This window comes from Engraulis encrasicolus, chromosome 2 (assembly GCF_034702125.1).
Source record: "Engraulis encrasicolus isolate BLACKSEA-1 chromosome 2, IST_EnEncr_1.0, whole genome shotgun sequence".
Lineage (NCBI taxonomy): Eukaryota > Metazoa > Chordata > Actinopteri > Clupeiformes > Engraulidae > Engraulis > Engraulis encrasicolus.
Window position 1 is genome coordinate 51269989 of NC_085858.1, and position 24439 is coordinate 51294427.

General features: G+C 45.7%; 3 protein-coding genes and 1 non-coding gene across 4 annotated transcripts in view; 2 read left to right on the top strand and 2 right to left on the bottom strand.

Moving 5' to 3' along the window:
* Nucleotides 1-18371, top strand: part of p4ha1a (prolyl 4-hydroxylase, alpha polypeptide I a) — a 32456-nt gene extending 14085 nt beyond the window's left edge. The window contains exons 4-16 of the mRNA XM_063190519.1: nt 3126-3277; nt 3918-4055; nt 5593-5747; nt 5997-6096; nt 6728-6954; nt 8097-8273; nt 9264-9334; nt 11123-11222; nt 11531-11584; nt 11743-11808; nt 13252-13320; nt 14132-14228; nt 15951-18371. Coding sequence (XP_063046589.1) covers nt 3126-3277; nt 3918-4055; nt 5593-5747; nt 5997-6096; nt 6728-6954; nt 8097-8273; nt 9264-9334; nt 11123-11222; nt 11531-11584; nt 11743-11808; nt 13252-13320; nt 14132-14228; nt 15951-16063 — 1519 coding nt within the window. The 3' untranslated portion in view covers nt 16064-18371. The remainder of the gene's footprint in view (nt 1-3125; nt 3278-3917; nt 4056-5592; nt 5748-5996; nt 6097-6727; nt 6955-8096; nt 8274-9263; nt 9335-11122; nt 11223-11530; nt 11585-11742; nt 11809-13251; nt 13321-14131; nt 14229-15950) is intronic.
* Nucleotides 18-209, top strand: LOC134443686 (U2 spliceosomal RNA). Its single transcript, XR_010033711.1, has one exon. It is a non-coding gene; the product is annotated as a U2 spliceosomal RNA (small nuclear RNA).
* LOC134440467 (E3 ubiquitin-protein ligase CHFR-like) lies at nt 814-2551 on the bottom strand. Its single transcript, XM_063190550.1, has 2 exons — nt 2239-2551; nt 814-2074 (listed from the first exon to the last, which is right to left on the bottom strand). The coding sequence occupies exon 2, from the start codon at nt 2053-2055 to the stop codon at nt 1111-1113; it is 945 nt and encodes a 314-aa protein (XP_063046620.1). The 5' UTR covers nt 2056-2074; nt 2239-2551; the 3' UTR covers nt 814-1110.
* Nucleotides 18372-19181: 810 nt separating the features above from the next.
* arg1 (arginase 1) overlaps nt 19182-24439 on the bottom strand; it is a 12308-nt gene continuing 7050 nt past the window's right edge. Inside the window, exons 4-8 of the mRNA XM_063190540.1 lie at nt 23926-24085; nt 23378-23472; nt 20876-20980; nt 20375-20511; nt 19182-19554 (exon numbers count right to left, since the gene is read on the bottom strand). Of these exons, the coding sequence (XP_063046610.1) occupies nt 19391-19554; nt 20375-20511; nt 20876-20980; nt 23378-23472; nt 23926-24085 (661 nt within the window). The 3' untranslated portion in view covers nt 19182-19390. The remainder of the gene's footprint in view (nt 19555-20374; nt 20512-20875; nt 20981-23377; nt 23473-23925; nt 24086-24439) is intronic.

Consider the following 24439-nt stretch of genomic DNA (forward strand, 5'->3'; position numbering starts at 1 on the left):
ATCACTGGCATGCAATTATCGCTTCTCTGCCTTTTGGCTAAGAGCAAGTGTAGTATCTGTTCCTATCAGTTTAATATCTGATACGCCCCCTACCCGGGGGCCATATATGAAATTGATTTTTGGAAAAGGGAGTCGGAATAGGGGCTTGCTCCGTCCACTCCACGCATCGACCTGGTATTGCAGTACCTCCAGGAAAAAATAAAAAATAAAAATTATAAAACACATTTTTCAACTGACAGGTTATGTTTAGGAATGAGTTTTGGTTTAGGTACAGTTCGGTTGGTTTACACACTTCACTGACAGGTTAGGTTTAGGAATAAGTTTAGGGTTAGGCACAGTTCGACATCGTAGTAACCACTGTAACCATAGTAACCAACGTAACATGCCAACAATGGCGGCGCTTGACATGCCCGTTAAGTACTGTTGTAATCACAGACCTAGAATACATAAATAATTAAAAATAATACTTATTATTAATAAATATGATTACACTTATTAATAATAATTAGTATAGGTCTGTGGTTAATATAAAATCAATGGACATGCCACTTCGGCACTTCCGCATGTCACTGGCACATGGCACATGCCACTAAAAGATCTAACCCCCTCTCCAACTGAGTTTAAAAAAAATGGAACCCCCATTTCCTCATTTGTCTAAAATTTTGCATTGTTGCAAGTTGAATTCACACTCCTTTTCCTTGCTTTGTTTTACTTTCACACACTGCTTTTTGTAAATGAACTTGTCTTCCAGCCTATACATTAAAATGATCATGTAAGCATGTCTATATTTACTATGCCTTTAATTACCGTATTCATATCTCATGCACTCTACCAGGTTCCAGTTTTGTTGTTGTATTTTGTAATTTTGTAATGAATGCCAGAGCTTCATATACAGTATGATATTTATAAAGGTGCTTACTGCTATAGTTGAAATCACCACATGGAGGCTAAGAAATCCGTGAGGGCTCCACAAAGGAGACAATAGGGTCTGTGAGAGAGGAGACAACATTGCAGAAAAGTTGGTCTAAATCCCCCATTTTTGTCCCAGAATGTGGTGTTATGTCCCTGGTCCTGGTCTCAGGTAGTGCCATGTGACTCCTTCTCGCCGTCTTACACTCCTGCCCTGCATACGGGGCAGGTGCGGCTCCTCTCGAGCCACTGCTGGATGCAGCCAGAGTGGAGAAGGTGATGGCACGGCAACACTGAAATTATATCGCCAAGCCCGTAGTCCTCCAAGCAAATGGGGCAGCGTGTTTGTTCGGTCACGACGGCAGGATCGAACCGCACAAGGGGAAAGCCGCCGTTGTAATCCGTCTCGATGTCGTGGATCATCTGGGAGAGCTGCCGGTTTGTCCCGCCCAGGAAGTTCTCCAGCTGCACTCTGACATTGATGTCATTCTCACCGTACATCAGCATTGTGGCCATCAGAGTGGAGAACGCGGCCACCGCATCGGCAGTACTCTGTGGCAGAGAGGCCAGACGGCCATTCACCAAAGGGTCCTGATGATCAGGTGTGATCGCCTGAGGTGGGGCGTGACCTTGGTATTCACCATGTCGTGGTCCTGCTCCTGGCACCTCCATGGACTCACGCACCTGACGAGATGCCACTGGCTGTGGGGACCTCGGGGAGGTTGGAGCCCTCGGCAGGGCCTGGCCTGGAGTGGAGCTCGTGGATGATGTGGCTCCCGCAAGGGCAACACGTTGCCTGGAAGTCCCCAGCTGTGGGGAGCTCGGGGGAGTTGCAATCCTGGGCAGGTGATTGGCAGCTCCAGGCCTGCAGCTCATGGATGATGCCGCTCCACCACCATCATCAGCGTGGGCAGCAAGTTCAGTGGAAGATCCCGGCTGTGGGGAGCTCGGGGGAGTTGCAGCCCTGGCCAGGGGACGGGCAGCTCCAGGCTTGGATCTCTTGGACGACCTCACTTCCTGGTCATCACGGAGGGTAACAGGATCCCCAGAGGGTCCTGGCTGTGGGCTGCTCTGCCCAGGGGGGTTCGCTGCCTCAGAGGGTCTGTCGCCGCTCTTCCACTTCCTCTTCCTCCCAGTGTAGCCCATTGGGCAAGGGAGTAGAATGCTAGAAATTTCACAAAATTATTTGGAATATTGAGTCATTGAGCGAATTATCAGTAATCCAGATATAAAACTTCGAATAGCAGTTTATTTATTTTAGCTATTTAAAAGATCTGGAACATTTTCCTTGAATAATATCATATTGTTATTATATTAGAAAAAACTTACCTCTGTTGGTGGAAGGTTTGAGCTCAGAATTATGAATTTCAAGATAAAAAGGCTTATTTTTCACCAAAAGACTTGCACAACACTGTGTAGCATAGCACAAAAAGAGAGTAAAGTTTGAGAAGTGTGCATGTGTGTCTTTAGAATGTTGTCCTCTTATTACTTCATGACATCATTAAGCATCTTGTGTTCTATTTGACCTGTGTCAAGTGGTCATATGCCAATAGAACTACAAGGCCTTGTGATGTCAGCCATCCTGAGTGCTGTACAGAAGCCATTGATGGCCATTAAAATAATCAGGATCATATTGTACATATCCAACCAATCAATCTAAAAGTGAAATGAGCACACATACAGAATTAAAAAATATTCAGGTGTTAGACAATTATACTGTAGATCCATCCAGTCACATTGCAGAAATGGTATCCCTGCAACCCCCTCTTGTATATGTGTGTGTTGTCTTGTTTTCAACACCCCATAATTTCACCCTTAACACCCCCATCTTGTATTAAATAACATTTTTGTCTTAATCTTCTAATCAATTGTGTACTTTTTTCATTGATTGACTATTTGTATCCCCAAAACGCGGAGCGTCAGGGATGTAATGGTTTTGCGTGAGCCGCGTCCGGCGCTGCCGCGTTAGATCTTTCATGTTAACGCGATAACTTTTGAACGGATGGTTGGATTTGTCCCAGATTCGGTGCGTTAATACTCCAGGGTAGGTTCATGAACTGCTTAGGTTTTTAAGGCCAACACTTTCAAGATGGCTTAATTCAAGATGGCCTGTGTGTGTGTGTGTGTGTGTGTGTGTGTGTGTGTGTGTGTGTGTGTGTGTGCGTGCGTGCGTGCGTGTGTATGCGTGTGTATGCGTGCGTGCGTGTGTGTGTCAGATGGGCTGAGAAGCTGGACTCTCTGACCTTGACGGCGACTCAGGACCCTGAGGGATTCCTGGGCCATCCAGTCAACGCCTTCAAGCTCATGAAGAGGCTCAACACCGAGTGGGGAGACCTGGAAAACCTCGTGCTCAAGGACATGTCCACACGTAAGCCCATGTAAAACGTACTGTATATGCTGTTTTTTTGTGTGTGTGTTTGTGTTTGTCTGTCTTGTCTGTCTTTCAGTCTGTGTTTGTATGTCTGTGTGTTTTTGTGTGAGTGGGGTGACCTTGACAACTTAGTATTCAAGGGCATGTCTACAGGTGAGACACTGTGATTGCCTTTAGTGATTTGGTCAGTAAAGCCCGATTCGCATGGGATAAATATTACCGATTGACCCCTGGTAATTCGCAATTACCCCCAGACCTCTGTGATTTTTCGGGGCGCATTCGGACGGGATAAGTAAACGTCTGTTATTTACACAATTCACAGACGTTATAAGGGGGTGCAGACAGTGCGCCTATGTAAAATTACCCCAGGACGTCTGTGTTTCGCTGAAATACAGTAGGTAATTCGCGGCAGAATTATTACCTCACAAATCGCGGACATAGCATATTCGCACAGGACTAAGAACTCAGACATTCTCCGTAATTATTCAGAATTACCGGGGGTCCATAGGTAATAAAAGTCCTGCCCGAATCGGGCCTTAGTCAGTGTCACAATGATATGAAATAAATTTCAATCTCCTCTCTCTCTCTCTCTCTCTCTCTCTCTCTCTCTCTCTCTCTCTCTCTCTCTCCCCTCCAGGCTTCATCTCCAACCTGACTATCCTGCGTCAGTATTTCCCTACTGAGGATGACCAGGCGGGGGCTGCCAGAGCGCTACTCAGGCTGCAGGACACCTACAAGCTGGACACCAACGCCATATCTACTGGCAACCTGCCAGGTACACACACACACACACACACACACACACACACACACACACACACACACACACACACACACACACACACACACACACACACACACACACACACACACACACACACACACACACACACACACACACACACACACACACACACACACACACACACACACACACACAGCACACCAATGCCATTCCCTTTAGCAACCTGTTGGTCGCCTGTTTGATTGTGGGGGAATTGAATAATCTGCACCATATCCAATCATAACCAATGCCCCATTTTCCTCCATGCTTAGGGTACCCTGAGAATGGTACTGTCCCATTTCACTGCTTCCTAAGGGTGCCTGTTGGGCTGCCTTCTTGCATAGATGAAGCTGTGGTGTGCTGTGTCACAATAACTATGGGAGTTTCCCAGTGACACACACACACACACACACACACACACACACACACACACACACACACACACACACACACACACACACACACACACACACACACACACACACACACACACACACACACACACACACACACACACACACACACACACACACACACACACCTGCTAGTCAAGCACTCTGCCACTTGGCTGGGTGCAGGGAGGATGGAATGTGGACGCCTGTGGAACCTGAGAGTCCATTGTTGCTATTATGTATCCAGTGTAGCCAAGCAGGTCAGCACCACACCTTGCTATGCTGCTGAAACTGATGCCGTGTGCCTGATTCACCGACCCCATAGCAGTCCCTAGAGAGGTGCGAGCACAGAGACAGACAAACTGGACTGAGGGAGTCAAAGTCCTCTTCCCAGGCAGTCAGTAATGAGCAATCTGGATCCCGATCCAGCACAAAACACGCACATCCAGCTCCCAATTGTGGATCCTGGACTGTGGAATTGCATCAGCAAAACCCTTCAGACACGCATCCCCACAGTATATGTGTGTGTATATACATGTATAACAGACCTTAATACAGTATCTCTCCATAAGGTGTGTGTGTGTGTGTGTGTGTGTGTGTGTGTGTCTGTGTGTCTGTGTGTCTGTGTCTGTGTCTGTGTCTGTATGTCTGTGTCTGTCTGTGTCTGTCTAGATATGTACTGTATACCGTAGATGTAAATGAATAATTAACCTTAATATAGCGCCATGACCGTGGGTATGTGTGTGTAGTGTACGCAAACTTGTCAAAACAGGATTACACCTAACTGGACTACGCAAAACAACTGCAAAAAAAGACTGGCAAAATACTTTTCAATCTCTGTCATCATAGGCAGTGTGTCCATCAGGAGATGGAGATGCTGTGCATATGCATGGAAAATATTGGATTGATTAACTGTTTGATTACTTTTAGAACTCTGCTGCTTGCGGCCATATTTAGATCTGTGTATTAAAGGGCTTTGGTCCAAATTAAAGTGTGTGTGTGTGCGTGCGTGTGCGTGTGCGTGTGCGTGTGTGTGTGTGTGTGTGTGTGTGTGTGTGTGTGTGTGTGTGTGTGTGTGTGTGTGTGTGTGTGTGTGTGTGTGTGTGTGTGTGTGTGTGTATGTGTATGTGTGTCAGGTGTGGAGCTGAGTAACTTGCCCTACCAGAGCACCATGACAGTAGAGGACTGCTTTGAGCTGGGAAAGATCGCCTACTCGGAGTCAGACTACTTACACACGGAGCAGTGGATGGCACAGGCACTACGGCAACTGGACCAGGGAGAACAGTCAGAGGTTTGTGTGTGTCTGTATGTGCATACGGTACAGGCGTGCGTGTGTGTGTGTGTGCATACAGGCGTGTGTCCGTGTCCGTGTCTGTGTGTTTTGGTTTAAATTGAAGATTTTATGTTTGACAAATGTCAAACACCTCAAACATTGCATTGCTCTGTAATGTTATAATGCTTATCATATTGTGAGGTGACAATGTACTGCACTCTGAGTCTCTGACTGACTGTGCCTGTGCCTGTGGCTTTGTCTTGCCAGGTGGAGGCGGCCACAGTGCTGGACTACCTCAGTTACTCTGTTTACCAGCAGGGGGAGCTAGAGCCGGCGCTGCGCTACACCAAGAGGCTGCTGCAGCTCGGTGAGGGAAGCTGTCAGACTGTCTGTCTATATCTGTCTGTCAGTCTGTCTGTCTTTCTACCTGTATGTATTTCTGTCTCTCTGCCTGTTTTGTCTGCCCATCTATGTTTCCACCTGTCTGTGTGTGTGTCTTTCTGTCTTTTTTAATCTGCCTGTCTATCTATCTATCTAGCGATCTACCTACTGTATCTATCTATCTGGGCTGTAATAAACTCATGTCACGATGTTTGACCTACAGTTTGAAGCACCCCACAATTTTCACATTTGCCAATGTTATAAAATAAATTATGAATGAAAAGTATGATCGTTTATTGGTAGAACAGGTTACGAGAGGCATCTAATGATTTCTAAAAGTTTAATCATGTGGTTGTTTTCTGGACTGAAGGGAAGCAAAACTTTGAAAGGGCATATTGTCGTCTTGCATCACGATACCGTATTGTGACTGTGTACTGAGATTTCTCGATTTGATACAATATTGTTACAGCCTTTCTATCTATCTATCTATCTATCTATCTATCTATCTATCTATCTATCTATCTATCTATCTATCTATCTATCTATCTATCTATCTATCTATCTATCTATCTATCTATCTATCTATCTATCTATCTATCTATCTATCCATCTTTCAGACCCAGGCCACCAGCGGGCCAATGGCAACCTGAAGTACTTTGAGTTCCAGCTGTCTAAGCGGCGTGAGAGCGAGGCCGAGGAGAGGGAGAGAGCGAGGGATGAAGGAGGAGTGCAGGAGGAGGTGGAGAACCGAAGGAAGAGGCAGGCGGAGAACGAGGTGTCAGAGGAATACCTGCCCGAGAAGAGGAAGTACGAGAAGCTGTGCAGAGGAGAGGGCCTCAAGATGGTGAGCAGTGTGTCTGTGTCTGTGTGTGTGTGTGTGTGTGTGTGTGTGTGTGTGTGTGTGTGTGTGTGTGTGTGTGTGTGTGTGTGTGTGTGTGTGTGTGTGTGTGTGTGTGTGTGTGTGTGTGTGTGTGTTTGCGAGAAAGGACGAGAAGCTGTGCAAAAGAAAGGGCCTCAAATGGTGAGGTGTGTGTGTGGGTGGCGGTGCGCGTGGCTGTGTGTGTGTGTGTGTGTGTGCGTGCGTGCATGTAAGTGTGTGCGTGTGTGCGTGTGTGTGTGTGTGTGTGTGTGTGTGTGTGTGTGTGTGTGTGTGTGTGTGTGTGTGTGTGTGTGTGTGTGTGTGTGTGTGTGTGTGTGTGTGTGTGTGTGTGTGTGTGTGTGTGTGTGAGTGTGAGTGTATGTGTGTCCACCTGTCTGTGTGTGTGTGTGTGTGTGTGTGTGTGTGTGTGTGTGTGTGTGTGTGTGTGTGTGTGTGTGTGTGTGTGTGTGTGTGTGTGTGTGTGTGTGTGTGTGTGTGTGTGTGTGTGTGTGTGTGTGTGTGTGATTACGAGAAAGGACGAGAAGCTGGGCAGAAGAAAGGGCCTCAAATGGTGAGGTGTGTGTGTGGGTGTGTGTGTGTGTGGCTGTGTGTGTGTGTGTGTGTGTGTGTGTGTGTGTGTGTGTGTGCATGTAAGTGTGTGCGTGTGTGCGTGTGTGCGTGTGTGCGTGTGTGTGTGTGTGTGTGTGTGTGTGTGTGTGTGTGTGTGTGTGTGTGTGTGTGTGTGTGTGTGTGTGTGTGTGTGTGTGTGTGTGTATGTGTGTCCACCTGTCTGTGTGTATGTGATGTGTGTGTGTGTGTGTGTGTGTGTGTGTGTGTGTGTGCGCGTGCGCGTGCATGTAAGTGTGTGCGTGTGTGTGCTGAAACAGATGTGCATGCGTGTGTGCCTGCCTGCCTGCCTGCGTACATACGTGCCTGCGTGTATGCGTGCCTGTGTGTGTATGAGAGAGTGTGTATAAGTTCATAAGTGAGAGAGAGAGAGAGAGAGAGAAAGAGAGAGAGGAGTGTCTCTGTGTCTGTGTATCTGTGTGTGTATCAGGGGATGAGATAGTATGTGTCTTCCCGAAAATGTGTATCATGACTCGGTGCGTGTTTGGCTACCCCTGCAGACGACACGCAGACAAAGCCGGCTGTCCTGCCGTTACTATGACAACAACGGTCATCCGCGCTTCCTGATTGGCCCGGTGAAGCAGGAGGACGAATGGGACCGCCCCCACATTGTGCGATTCCATGACATCATCAGTGAGCAGGAGATTGCAAAAGTTAAACAGCTGGCCAAACCACGGGTATGTCTTCAACATCTTTCTGCTCATCTGTCTGTCTGGCTGCCTGTCTGTCTGCCTGCCGTCTCTCTGTCCATCTGTCTGTCCCTCAAGGGGCATGGGGGGCCATATATTTGCAGTATAGCACCTTAACGTCATATTGATTCTGGAAGAAACTGTCTCTTTCTGATCAATCATGTCTGACCAAACCCTGTTGGGAGACTGGCCACACTTCAAGGATGTGAGTAAATGGAAATGTACAGGATTTTATTCACAGTATTACAGTAATGCAACTCCCAACTAGACTTTGACATGCCAGTCTTTTTGTCAGGCTCTCGTAGGATGTTCCAGAAGACTTTTAAAGCATGTCACATTTCTGCATTTCGCTCTGCATTCAACGTTATGCTTGACCATTCAAACTGAGATGTGCACTAGTTCTCACAGAATCTGGAACATTGTTTGAGATACAACACTCAACATTTTCCACAACAGTCCACGAGATGTGGCTGAGAAATAATCAACGTTACTTGGTGCTTCTTTAATTGGCTTTAATTACAGTCATTACGGTAACTACCAGGTAATTAGCAGTGGTGAGATGAGACCTGATTTTGGTCAAACAGGAAAACTAAATATGGATGTGAAGCCAAATGTAGATGTTAGCCTCTGTTGGGAGGTTGGGATGACTTCAGATGTCATTCTATAGATGACTTTGGAGTTTAAAGCTATTTTCCCCGAGCACAAGGTCGGGATTCATGACTTTCCGACCACCAGGAAGGCAGCATTAGCCCCACCCACAGCCCTAGCACTGAAGTGATCACATGTCCTCAGCATGAACTAATCAACTTATCTCTCTCTCCTTCTTTCTGTTTTTTTTTTCTCCTTCATTTCCTTCTTACATTTCCCCTTATTTGTCTTTTCATATGTCATTTCTCTCATTTTTTTCCATCTCTTCCTCTACTTCTTTCTTTCTACCCCACCCCCTTTGTGCCCTGCCTGTTGTGATTGGGTGTTTAGTTAAGGCGGGCCACGGTGCACAACCCCGAGACAGGCGAGCTCACCACAGCCCACTACAGAGTGTCCAAAAGGTAAGAGCAGTCCTATTAATTACTTACCCACTTTAGAGTCCATTTCAGCTAAAAGGTAGGAGGTGAGTGAGGACAATTGTAAATATACGCACAACACAAATACCTTTTTACTGTATGTTCTTACTACTTTTTATACAGTAGTGTTTCTCAACGGTGGGCGGTACAGCCCCACAGGGGGCGTTGGGGAGCTCTGGGGGGGCGTTGACAAGGATACACCTGAAAGGGGGTGGTGCTTAGATGCCATTGGGGGATATTAGTCCATTTACTTTTTTAATACTAAGGGGGGCATTGTCAGGCTTATGATGAGGTTAATGGGGCTTTGGGAGGCTAGTGATGAGGCCAAGGGGGGCGTTTGTCCAAAAAAGGTTGAGGACCACTGGTATACAGTATGTATTCTGTTGTCCTGTCTTGCACTTTTATCACTGCATGTATTCTTGTCTATGTCTACATGTCTACACCTAAAGTATGTCTATGTCTATGCATGGGAAAGTAAGAAACGTAATTTCAAATTGTTGGTATGACCAGAGCATGTAAAGAAATTGATAATAAAGCTAACTTGACTTGACTTGACTTGGGATAGGCACTTTACTGGACAGACATAAAATAACTTGCGCTTTACCGGACAGACAGAGACAGACACAAAGAGCCATTCACAGAGCAGAAATTCACAAAGACCATTCACAGCACAGAACATTCACAGGATAGGATAAATATGTAAAAAATTAAATAATGCCATATAGCCAATTTCTTCAATTGTTTCTAGCAGGCAGTGTGTATGCTAAGACTTGTCTTGCTTCCTGTCTCTTCATTTCCTTTTCTGTTCTGTCCACTATGCATGCATGCACACAAAAAAGGGAAAACCAACAAGGTCAGCGTGTGCGTCTACACTTTTGACTCGTGTATTGCTTGGTGCGTTCGCTCCCAAAAAAGTAGTGATCACTTATGGTAATGAAAAGAGGAGGCACACAAGGCTTGTGTAAAACAAATCACAGTACCGGTAAGACATTAGAGACATTGAGAATGGAGTTGGTCTGAAACGTCTCTTGCTCCAGTTTTAGCCTCTGACTTCTGATGTAACTTTTTGGCTACAATATACAATTGTATATTGTATGCCTCCTCTTTTCATTACCTTAAGTGATGCATGCACACAAACACACACACACACACACACACACACACACACACACACACACACACACACACACACACACACACACACACACACACACACACACACACACACACACACACACACACACACACACACACACACACACGTAGGTGTTCCCCATTAGCAACATAAGTTTTGAAACACGTGGTTATTCCTGTCAGTATTCTGGAATTACATAGTGCTTCCCACCACCGTTTCTATCGCAGTAGTGGAATGCAAGCTTGAGTGTCATTGTCAGTGTTATATCCATTATTAGATGGACTATGGTAGCATCATCTTCAATAATGTCACTTTGCTTGTGTGTGTGTGTGTGTGTGTGTGTGTGTGTGTGTGTGTGTGTGTGTGTGTGTGTGTGTGTGTGTGCGTGCGTTCGCGTGTTTGCACCCGTGTGTGTGTGCGTGCGTGCGTGCGTGCGTGCGCGCGTGTGTGTGTGTGTGTGTGTGTGTGTGTGTGTGTGTGTGTGTGTGCGTGCGTTCGCGTGTTTGCACCCGTGTGTGTGTGCGTGCGTGCGTGCGTGCGTGCGTGTGTGTGTGTGTGTGTGTGTGTGTGTGTGTGTGTGTGTGTGTGTGTGTGTGTGTGTGTGTGTGTGTGTGTGTGTGTGTGTGTGTGTGTGCTAGTGCCTGGTTAACAGAGCAGGACCATCCTGTTGTGGATCGCATCAACCAGAGAATAGAAGACATCACTGGCCTGGAGATCAGCACCGCAGAAGAGCTGCAGGTAACAATACACTCTACACGTGTGTGTGTGTGTGTGTGTGTGTGTGTGTGTGTGTGTGTGTGTGTGTGTGTGTGTGTGTGTGTGTGTGTGTGTGTGTGTGTGTGTGTGTGTGTGTGTGTGTGTGTGTGTGTGTGCGCATATTCAGTTCATTTGTGTGGAGGAACTGCATTTCTCTACGCCAATGACCATTTCACTCATACTCTCTATCTCTCTCTCTCTCTCTCTCTCTCTCTCTCTCTCTCTCTCTCTCTCTCTCTCTCTCTCTCTCTCTCTCTCTCTCTCTCTCTCTCTCTCTGTCTCTCATCCAGGTGGCGAATTACGGAGTGGGGGGACAGTATGAGCCTCACTATGACTTTGGTCGAGTAAGTACGGAGGAGCCAGACACACACATGGCTACTTTGTCTTTTTACTGTCCCTGCTACCTACATACTCTGGGATCCTTGTTACTCTCCGCTGTCCAAGTGACGTATTTTTCTGTATTCAATACTCATCTCCTCCTGCCCTGCTGCTGTCTCTACAGAAAGACGAGCCTGACGCCTTTGAGGAACTGGGCACGGGCAACCGCATTGCCACCTGGCTCTTCTATGTGAGTGCTCTTCTCTGTGTGTGTGTGGGTGGGTGTGTGGGTGTGTGTGTGTGTGTGGGTGGGTGTGGGTGTGGGTGGGTGGGTGTGTGAGTGTTATGCGTGTGTTTGTGAGTGTTATGCGTGTGTGTGTGTGTGTGTGTGTGTGTGTGTGTGTGTGTGTGTGTGTGTGTGTGTGTGTGGGTGGGTGTGTGAGTGTTAAGCGTGTGTGTGTGTGTGTGTGTGTGTGTGTGTGTGTGTGTGTGTGTGTGTGTGTGTGTGTGTGTACATGCAAGCGTGTGACTGAATAAGTGCATGAGTGAGTACTATTATTGTGATTTTGAACATCTTGTGAATATCTTGTGACAATAGTATTGCTGTTATTATATTTGGCATTTTCACACCTAGTCCTCTTTAAGTGAACCGAACCTGTGATTCAGCATTTCTGTGCATTTGCGAACGCTCCAAAGTGTACCCAGACCCCTCAGAAGTGAACTGTAATGAGACCTTTATTGGCATGGTCTCAGTGTAGTTCGCTTATGAGTTATGGTAAGTTGAACTTGTGACTACGGTAGGTGTAATCACTTGAGGAGAGCTCTAGAGGACCGGGTGTGACCATAAAGAGGAGTGACACACCATAAAAGCCTAACAGGACCAGAAAGAACAGCTGGTTCTTTTTGTAATACACTCACAATATGAACAAAAACAGAACTGAGTGCTTTTGCTGTCGGTTCTCGCTCTGGCATTTTTTTTGGCCATGTATTGTATTAGTGTGTGTAAATCTTGAAGATGTTTCAACTGGACTTTTTCATTAAGATAATTCCTAAGCTGCACACATCGATAGAATTTATTGTTTTGACATGATTAACTTTGATTTATTTAATACAGTACACAACCATTGACACGATTAAAAAAATAACATTTTAATCACACTATACAGGAAATACAGTATAGTTTGCGTAGTTCTGGATTAGACCAGTGGAGGGCAGCATTACACCTGATGGTGTGTACAGTCTGCTGGAATTGATTTGATTTCTCTCTTCATTTTTTGTAATCAACTGTTGATAAATCATTCAACAAAGTCTGTTTTAGCATCTGAAGCAACAGAGATGTGTTTTCTAATAATTAGCGTTGATAATTTTCGGATTCGGAATATACTTGAAAGCATTGTGCTTTACGAAAACAACAACAACAACAACAACAACATACAATGTTATAGTAGGCCTATACAGAAGGTCTAGGCAATGGTCTGTTGATGTTGGTTAATGACCACATTCACATTAATTAATTTCAAAGCCTCTAGTAACTAGAGTCTAGTTAATGCAATTCAATTTTTTAATCCAGTCCCAAACTTAATTATATTATATTATAGTATATTATATTATATTATATTATATTATATTATATTATATTGTATTGTATTGTATTATATTATATTATCGTGCATTATTGTGTGTTGTGTTGCAGATGAGTGATGTGGCAGCAGGGGGCGCCACAGTCTTCACTGAAGTTGGAGCTGCAGTCAGGCCACTCAAGGTGAGATTCTATGCACAAGTGCGCGCGTGCGTGTGTGTGTGTGTGTGTGTGTGTGTGTGTGTGTGTGTGTGTGTGTGTGTGTGTGTGTGTGTGTGTGTGTGTGTGTGTGTGTGTGTGTGTGTGTGTGTGTGTGTGTGTTCATGTACTGTATGAGTAGCAGTCAGGCTGCTCCAGATGACATTCTGCAACTCTAGTGTGTGTGCACGAGACGAGTAGAGTTGTCAGTCCATTGTAGGTGACTGTTACTCGTTGTGATATCATTATTGCTGTCAAACAATATCAAAGTTCATAATATCAAGTTGAAACAATATGTTTGACGTTTTTCTTTAATGCCAAAAGCTAGGTTACGCAAAGCGCAATACAGTACATTCCCCTCCACTTGAGCCACAGCAAGCACAGAGCAGACTTGCTACCCTACACTCGTGCAGAATACCACTGTGTATCTGTCTATGGCCCTCCACTTACACTGCTGAAGGGAGGGACGATTGTGAATTGTTAAACACACAAAAAATTGTGATATCAATATTGACTGAATTGACTGTGTGTGTGTTTGTGTGTGCGGTGTGTGTTGCCACAGGGCATAGCAGTGTCCTGATGTAGCCTCTTGTATACGCAAATGTGTGTGTTTATGTTTGAACATGTTTCTCTCTCGCTTGCACGCTTGTTTGTGTGTGTGTGTGTGTCCATCTGTGTGTGTGTGTGTGTGTGTGTGTGTGTGTGTGTGTGTGTGTGTGTGTGTGTGTGTGTGTGTGTGTGTGTGTGTGTGTGCGTGCGTGTGTGTGTGCATGTGTGTATGCGTGTGTTGCTACAGGGCACAGCAGTGTTCTGGTATAACCTCTTCCCCAGCGGAGAAGGAGACTACAGCACGCGACATGCAGCCTGCCCCGTACTAGTGGGGAACAAGTGGGGTAAGACACACACACACATATACTCACAGACACACACACACACACACACACACACACACACATATCAGAAGGGGGCAGTGATGACTACGGCACCCGAGGATGCAACCCATAAATTGCCCACTTCATAATGCCTACCTCATACCCTTAATATAGTCTCTACACTTCCACTTAATCCCTACCTGTAATGCATACTTCCTGTGCTGCAATGCCTGCCTCCTACCCACATACTGTATTTCCAGCCCTCTGGCAGGGTACCCATCTCATGCCCACTTAACACCTGCCCATAATGATCACATATGGCCTACCTAATACCCACATTATGCGGCCCACTCTATATAGTGTATACCCACGTAGCCCCTACATACTATACCTCCAGATAATGCCCACCTTACTCACTAAGTCATTGTGTCATGTCATCACTATCGTGTTGCAAGGCTTTTGCCATGTTGAAATATGGGAATTATTTACATTGGTGCATATGGGAGGGAGTTCTCTTCATTTGACCTTAATGTCAGTTACCAAACTTCATGTGGTCGTCTGTAGTGTTGCTTTCTCCCACGATATATACTATCAAAACTGACAAATGAGTGGTGTGACCATAGTTTGCTTGGCACGTTTCCGTTTACATTGACGCCAGTGGGGACATAAACGCCACATGCAGTGATTTTGTAGGGCTGTTTTTCAGTTCCATTTGAGACCTGTTTTCGCTTATCGCCATGGTCCGACAACTCCCCTTCATGTTCATTTGTTGCCACTTCACACAGTTTCACACAACAACAATCAAAGAACATGGAAACAAGATACTTAGCCTCTACATTTCAATGATGGTTCCCCTGTGTTGTCCCCCCAATAAGTATGCCGGACACCTGATTTTGCTTGAAACATAACATTGTGTTTTAATGGGTTAAACTACCGTACACCCTATTAATGTCTGTGTGTACGCAGCACCCACATAATGCTTTGCCTGGCTCTTGCCCGACCTGTAGTTCCGCGCAGCTTCGTGAGCTCCACTACTAGGTCTGGGAGACTGTATCAGGATTCCATTTCTCCAGTCAAAAAATAATCGGAGCATTTATTGCTTCAATACCAACAAATTCCGTCAAAAACTGTTTCTGTTGATTTCTGAAGTGTCAAACATAGTCTATAATATGTCCTGTGACTCCTCAATGCGAGCTGGCATTGATTTTGAAGCAATAAATGCTCCGATTATTATTTTTTCACTGGAGAAATGGAATCCTCGACCTCCGTGTGTCTCCCCGACCTCCGTGTGTGTTGGAGCACCACCAGGGGGCTCCAGAGCTACACACACACACACAGAGGTCTGATAGTAATAATAATGCTTGCCTGATCCACACATATTGGCTGCCTAGCTGTTTACCTGGCAGGTGCCCATCTCATGCCCACCCTCACCCCCACGTCTCCCTGGCCTCATTTGCACCCACCTCCCCCCTCATCACCCATCTGTTACAATCATTCAGGATCTCACATCTACACACACACACACACACACACACACACGCACACACACACACACACACACACACACACACACACACACACACACACACAGTGTATCTGCCTCTCATTAGCTTTCTCTTCTTGTCCCATACACCCCCTCCTCTCCCTGACACCCCATTGCTCTCTCTCTCTCTCTCTCTCTCTCTCTCTCTCTCTCTCTCTCTCTCTCTCTCTCTCTCTCTCTCTCTCTCTCTCTCCCACCAGTTTCTAATAAGTGGATCCATGAGCGCGGCCAGGAGTTCAGAAGGCGATGTGGACTACACGAGCTGGACAGAAGCCACCCTCTCCTTCCCCATCCTCCTCCTCATCTACTGTGACCTGGGGCCTGCTTTTAGACACACGCACACACACACAGTAGTCTACACACGCACACGCACACACACAGATACAATAATTCTCTTTCTTTCTCTCTCTCTTTCTCGCTCACTCACCCTCTTTCTCTCACACACACATATGCAGTACACACACACACACACACACACACACACACACACACACACACACACACACACACACACACACACACACACACACACACACACACACACACACACACACACACACACACACACACACACACACACACACACTGGCACTGTCTCTATTCATCCATGTAGTTCAGTTCACCTTCTGCAGTCACCCCACACCATGGGATTTGGCACTGTTATTTTTATCTTGATATGCATGTGTGTGTGTTTCTGTCTGTCTGTCTGTCTGTCTGTCTGTCTATGTGTGTGTGTCTGTGTCTGTGTCTGTGTCTGTGTGTGTGTGTGTGTGTTTGTCTGTGTGTCTGTGAATTTGTATTTGTGTGAGAGACAGAGGGTTTGTGCACATGTTGAACTTATTTCTTTGTACTCACATGGCGTTGGCCCTGTGTCCTTGCTGAGTGTGTGTGTCCGTGTGAGTGTGTGTGTCTGTCTCTGTGTGTGGGTGTGGGTGTGGGTGTCTGTGTCTGTGTGGGGGTTTGTGTCTGTGTGTGCTTTTGTGAAATCTTTTGCAATTACGTCTGACAGACTTCTGTGGAAGCCAGTAAGTACAATACCAACCCTCCTAGGGAAACGCCCACTACGCTCCTCTACTGAACTAACCACTCCAGTCTCACAGGAGAGAGAGAGAGAGAGAGAGAGAGAGAGAGAGAGAGAGAGAGAGAGAGAGAGAGAGAGAGAGAGAGAGAGAGAGAGAGAGAGAGAGAGAGAGAGAGAGAGAGAGAGAGAGAGTATCCGAATCTGCTTCTGTGTGTGTGAGGATAGGCAGATTACTGTTGGGGGCTTAAGCTGCTGATTATCTGCTAAGCATGACTTGTGTGTGTGTGTGTGTGTGTCTGTGTGTCTGTGTGTGTGTGTGTGTGTGTGTGTGTGTGTGTGTCTGTGTGTGTGTGTGTGTGTGTGTGTGTGTGTGCACGCGTGCACGTGTATATTTATGAGTGTCAGATACAGTCTTTCATGTCGTGCCTCCTCTCTTTCACTCCATCTCTCAATCTCTCTCTCTTCCATCCTCCCTCCTCCCTGTACTACAATCCCCCCCTCTCTCTCTCTCTCTCTGTCTCTCTCTCTCTCTCTTGCATCCCTCCTTCTTGTCCTCCAATCCTGGCTCTCTGGCTCTCCGTCATGTGTGTGTCTATTTTGGCCCTGAGGTCATTCACTCCGGGACACTGGCGTAAACACTGACGCGTGAAGCCAAAGGTACACTGCACTCCTCCTCCTCCCCACGATCTCTATCCATCCCCCACTTTCTCATCTTACTTCTTTCTGTTGATATCATCCCCCCCCACACACACACACCCAGGGTTCCCACGGGTCATGGAATTTCTGGAATATCATGGTATTTCATAAATGAATGTCATGGAAAGTCATGGAATTTTACCATTTTGCATGCACAGTCATGGAATATCATGGAATTTTCTTAACAGTTGTCTAAAAGCAAAAACTTTTGTTTGGTGTATAACATTATTTCTTACTGGTTATACTACAACGCTTCGACAGATAATCTTCAGTTTTCACACTTAAAACAACTTTTTAATATAATTTCTTTTTACCGAAATGGTCATGGAAATTCAGTTTTTTGGGTCTGGAAAGTCATGGAAAATCATGGAATTTTATGTCTGAATTAGAGGGGGAAGCCTGCACACCGCTCTACTCCTTCATTCCGGACACTCTCACTCCCTTTTTTTCTGTCTGTCCCTCCTCACTCGGTGTCACCATTCCGATTCGAAACGAGAGAGCACAAAGTGCAGTGGCATTGATCGAACTCACGTCTGGAAACACACGCACACACACACACACACCATCCGTACATTCGCATATGCAAATAAAACACATGCACACTCCATTTTGCAATACTGTTACACCGAAGCTCTCTCCTCTGTTCTCTTATCCTCTCCTCTCCACACTCCGGCACATATCTACTGGTCGACTCTTACCCAAACTCCATTTATTGTTTTTATTTAGTTTGAGGGTTTTTTTGTTTGTTTTGCCTTTTTGTTTGTACAAAGACGGAAAGAATGTGCTTTAATGACGGGTGTCCATGTTTGAGACATGTTGACTGTGGTAATATATATCTATTTTTAGATGGATGGATGGATGGATGGGTGTTTTCTATGGAAATAAAAGTTTTATGTTATTATGAGTTTTGGTTTTTGTCTTGGTTTCTTTTTCTTGTGTGTGTCTGTGTGTGCGTGTCTATGCGTGTGCGGTGTGCATGCATGCACAATGATTGCATGTCTGGCAGGTGTAAAATACTTTTCCTGCTGTGTGGGTGCATGCATGTGTGGCAGGTGTTAAAATAGTTTTTGTGTTGTGTGGGTGGGTGTGCCTGCACGCAAGGCCACTGACAGCTTTCCCCGGGGCTGGTTCAGTCATCTGAAAGACCCCCACCGCCCCCAAGCATCCAATACATACAATGTAATCATGATGAGAACCCAGTTCTGGGCCCCTGCTCTTCCTGGGCCCAGTACAACCAGAGATTCTTTAAGTATATAGAGATATGCCAACATAATAGGTTGCTATGGGCACCTAACATGACCAGGTTCCGGTCTGCCTAAAGGGGCGTGTCATAATACTCCTAGCATAGAATAGAACAGTCCTTAGGTCTGCCTAAAGGGGGATTCCCCCCCCCCCCTCCCCCTTGCAATAATAGAACCCAGAAACAATGGGCCAATGGAACCTCTCTCTCTCTCTACTCTCTCTGGTACAACTGAACCCTCTTCCCCCGCCCCCCTTTTTGGCTTCCCTGCCTGCATGCTTGCATGTGTACGCACACGCAACACTGCAGATTCTGGCAGGTGGCAGGTTGTATTTCTGTTCAGAGATACTGCTGCCTCTCTGTGCGTGTGCGTGTGTGTATCTGTGTGTAAAAGGGTAAAGGTGTGAGGTTTAATGTAGAACCAACCAAGTAGCCAGTAAATGGGCACATGGCAAATCAGGCAGACAGATTCTCACAGGTCTACCTCATTATTCATTTACTCATTTACACATTTACGCATCAGTAGGAAACATAGAAAAAAAATCACTTCTGCGTTCAAGCATCAGTTCAAGCTGATTAAAGATTTTTTTAAACATTTTTCTTTTGTGTGGGTGGGGGGTCTTCATGGTGGGTGTCATGGTTACGGCAGGTAGCTGGGCAAGGCAGTGGTCGTTGGGCGGTGGTCATGGTTTGGGCACTTTGTAGTCAGGTGGGTGTGAGCCCTCTCGCACGCGCCCGAAGCAGCTCTGGAGAAGATCCACAGCGGCCGTCACAGTGGAGTCCACCTCAGCCTCGCAGCTGCCACGCTTGGGGTTCACCTCAACCATATCCACCGCCGACAACAGCCCTGAGACACACACACACACACACAGAGGTAAGAGCGCTTCTGGGGTCCGTTTCTCAATTCTTGTCGTTGCTAACCGTCTTGAGACGTAACACCATTCCCTTGGATTTAGTGGTGAGCGTCGCTGTCGAGAGAGAGTTGAGTCGCTCTTACGAAGGACGTTGCTACCATCGTTAGCAAAGACGCTTTCGAGAATGCCACCCCTGGTTCACCTCAACCATATCCACCACTGACAACAGCCTTCAGAGAAACACACACACACTCCCTTCCTTCCTTCATACAAATGACTTGATTTAATGCCCCACCTGCTCAACTTTGACCTGTGTGATGTGCTTGTACAGTAGACGGCCGCACTTCTCTCACATGTGAGCTCTTCGATGTAGAGGCCCTAACCTGTTAGAACTTTTATACCTTTTATATGCATACACCCTCATATGCCTGACCTATGACCTGCCTTACCTATGAGTGATATGATATGCCCTCACCCATTTAACCCGTTAAAATGAGCGTTAAAAAAGCTGATTTACATTTCTAATATAGGCAGGCTGAAGGGACGTTTAGTTGAAACCTAAGGATCTTTAGTTCAAATTTAAGGATGTTTCGTAGGCTTTTGCGGTAGACGGAAAGTCCTCGACGAAAGATCCCATGCCTTATACGAATGGTCCCACGTTTCATACGAATGGTCCCCTCTCAAGAATCCATTCGACGAAAAGACCTGTACCCCCCCTCACCTACAGGTGTATTTGAACTTAGACCGCTGTGATGCGTATGCCCTCATCTGTATTTGGCCTACGTATGACCTCTGTGACGGCCCGGCCCTCACCTGTCTGGCTTATGGCCTCCGTGATGTAGATGCCTTCTCTGTAGGTGAGACCCCCCCTCACTGGCGTGCCTGTTGCCGGGGAGATGGACGGGTCCAGCGCATCAATGTCGTAGCTCATGTGAATAGGCTTCTTTCCCCTAACACACACACACAAACACACACACACACACGAGAGAAATAAAGAGAGCAGAGAGAGCCCTTGTTATTTTTGGCCAACTTTCAAGTCAAAGCTTAACATGTCAATGTTGTTTTTTGTCTTTGTGCATCTCTGTTGGTTTCAACATACTGCCATTGTGTGACATGCCTGAGTAAAATGAGTGACTAGATAAACTCCACAAAGTTTGCCCCACACAATGCCAATGATAAATGGTTAACTGTAGGACAAATACTGTATGTCTTCACTGCTGCAGTATGGCATCATACATCCGTTCTCTATGTTTAACTGTTGCCCTATTTGAGTGTGTGCGCGCGTGTGCGTGCGTGCGTTGATTGTGTGCATACTTTGTGAAGAGGTAGTCACAGGTTTGCTCCATGACTTTGGCAATGCCCAGTCGATCCACATCCGTCATAGAAAACATCTTGATGTTAAGCTTCTTCAGGATGAAACTGCCACATTGTAGAAAATAAAATACAGCAATCAATATAAAATAAAATGTAAAAAACAATTAATAAAGAAATTAAAAAAAAACACAAATTACATTACACTTAGCTGACACTTTTAGCCAAAACATATTGTTATTCAGTACAGGAGTACAGTCCCTGGAGCAATGTGGGGTTTTACGCCTTGCATGCTCAAGAGCACAAATACCGCCACAAGAGAGAATGGCTGAAAGAAGGCCCTACAGGAGAAAGGTAAAGCTGAACCAGTTAACTGAAGGTAAGGTGGACTACAACAAGCATATTTCCAGAAATGGTGGAGTATCACTTTACGTAAGCCATGAATGATGTGCAGTAGAGAGTGCTGTCCAATATCCGGCCTCCCGTCCTCCACTTGTGCTTGAGGCCTCTCGTTTTGCTTATGCCCCACCTCCGTGGAGAAAACTTTCCCCATTGTCAGCCTAGCCACAGCATTTTTTGTGGGACTGTTCTTCATTCACCACCCAGATTGCAAATGAGGAAATTGCATTAGAATTGTGCTTTTGCAAGATATTGAATACATTTTCTGTGGTTAGTGACGTCATCATGAGGTCACAAGCAGGCAAGAGAGGACGGAAGTCTGCATATTGGAATCCACACAAAGAGTCTTTGTTTCTTGCAAGGATGGGACTTGAAGGGAGCCCAAATGGGGCCTGTGTACAATTGTTCCACCACTGGTGTGCATCATGTACCAAGTCAACACTATACACTAACACTAACCTCCACCCTAACCTTGTGTTAAAAAGTAACACAAATAAAAGTACTTTATGTTTGAAATGTAAACACCGTAATATTACATATAATATAGCATTTTAATTTTAAAAAAGGTTACGCCATATCCCTACCGAGCTATGATGTCATTGCTTGTTAAGGCCATAGAACCATAAAAAGAGACCACTTAATTGTTTAATTGTTTCTTTTCTATGTGGTGTAGTATGCCACAGACTCGTAACGTTATGGAAACAGTTTCTGTTTCCCCTCCTCAAAAGTTCACCCTATATTAGACAGGGCATTTGCCTTCCATTGCCTCAGATTACAAAGGCAGGCAAACCAACAGAAGGGACAAAGGGATCCGTTGGCCCGGGCCCGGGGTAAAGGTTTGCCACAGAACTGGATCCTCATTACATTGTATGTATTGGGTGGGGGGCTTTCAGATGAGTTTGTCTCAGGCCCAGCCGAAGCTGCCAGCTGCCCTGAACAGAGGAACTGTGGCCACAGAGCACTGTAGTAAGTTGACAGATGTCGCAATACGAAAACACTGTGGCCAAACCATTGCGGTCATTACAGCTAATGGGACAGTCTGACATTTCAGTTCTGGAACCATCTCACAGGAAACTTGTGACTGCTCATTTTCACTTGCGCAGGGGTCACTCACTGTATTAAAAATAGACTGCAACTCGACATCACTCCTTTTTGCTCTTCAAAAAAAAAAACTGGCAGAGCAAACTGAAAGTGTACGTTTTCAATTTGGAGTGGCATTACTAGGTCATGGAGGTAAATACACAAAAACATCAATCTGCGTGAGAACCAGGTTAGTAAACACTGACCACTAATAAAAAAAAGATGGCAAAAGGTTTACTAGGACAATGGAGAACACTAGGACCCAAACTACACAAACTAACACAGGTGGCCTACTGTAAACATTGGTGATATACATTCTATGGGCCTAACCCAGTGGTTCTGAAAGTGTGGACTGGTCCATGAGAGAGCTCAAGTGGTCCTCTAGGAGACTTCTTAGTCATCATTTCCAAAATACGCTAGCAAGGGCTTTATTGGTAATATCATAATAGTACCAATTAATATCATAATACTATGAAGAAGGTGGGATGACCGAAACATTGTATTAAAGTTTGTTGCTGGAATGGACATTGTGCAGGATTTCTTTACACTTGAATATCATAGAATGCAAAACTTAAACTTCTTCTTTTGCTACACAATAAGGCAAGCCTGTAAACATAAAAAAGTGACCTGCAACTTAATTTGCAGTGCCTAATACTTGGAGTAAGCCCATCACTTTAGTGGACAGGTAGTCCTGAAAACTGTGCTTTGGAACAAAGTGGTCCTTGTTCTGAAAAAAGTTTGAGAAACACCGGCCTTACATACGCATGTTGACTAATCTACTGTAAATCCTGTATGATTTGACAGCAGTCATGTTACGCAAATGCGTAAGTGAGGCACACAAGGGTAAGTGAGGACTGACACTGCCTGGTGTGACCCCCAGGGCCACTAACAGCCTTGGCCAGCCCGGGGACAGTGTCATCTGAACTTTCTCTGTCTTTCATGGCTCCACCCCCGGGCCCAGAACAAATGACCCCTTTGTCCCCCCCTGTCAGCCTCTCGTAACTGAGTGTCACTCATACTACTCACTGCTCTCCTGGATCCACGTCTCTGAGGCCGATGTAAACGAGGTCTTTGGCCCAGACGCATGGCTTGATCCAGGAGAAATCAGCCATGGCCGGGATCTACGAGTAATAATAACAATAATAGCTATAAAACATAATAATAATAATACTAACAACAATAATGAAATTAAGTCAAAGATAAACATAAATAATAAATGTAACTGAACTTAATGTAATATGGTTGATTAAAAAAGAACAGATATCCAAAAGCACTCTTTTTTTTAAACTAATTTCAAAATCCAAAATCAAATGGTAAATTAAATGGTAGACAGAGATCACAACATGAAACTCTTAACCAAAACGTACCATTTGTGGAGACAGATATAAATATCACACTGGAATCAAGGCCAGTTTATCTACTTGAAAGGCTCAGCGAGCAAGGGTTTTGGTTTCTTGGTTAAAGATCCTGAGTTTGGTTTTCAGTGTCTGATACACGAGGTATGGACTTGACACCATGTACGCATCACACACACACACACACGCACGCACACACACACACACACACACATCTACCTGTGAGTGCAGTTCGTGGATGAGGTAGGACATGGGTTGTCCGTGGATGTTGCCTGTGGGGCTGGTTAGCGGCGTGTTGATGTCTGCGTGGGCGTCCACCCACAGCACGCTCAGCTCCCCGCGACACGACGCGTGCCCATGGATGGAGCCTATCGCCAGACTGAACAAAACACACGTGCAAACATGTTAATTAATAAATGCACGCACACACACACACACACACAAACACACACACGCAAACGGAAAAACAATTCATTACCCACACTACCCGTGGTAAAACTGCAGAACACATTCATACACACACGCATACTTTTTTGGTCTCTGGCCCAGAGACACACGCACCCACACAGGGCCACTGAAAGCTTTGGCTGGGCCCAGGACAGCGTCCTCTGCCCCAATACATACAATGTAATGAGGATAATGAGAATTGTCCCAGTTTGGACCCCGCAACCCCAACCCCCTTCTGCCTGGGCCTGGGACAAGTGACTCCTTTGTCCCCCCCTGTCGGCTGCCC

Bases quoted from the DNA above. Each gene is read 5' to 3' on its own strand.
- LOC134440467 (XM_063190550.1), bottom strand. From the start codon at position 2,055: ATGGGCTACACTGGGAGGAAGAGGAAGTGGAAGAGCGGCGACAGACCC.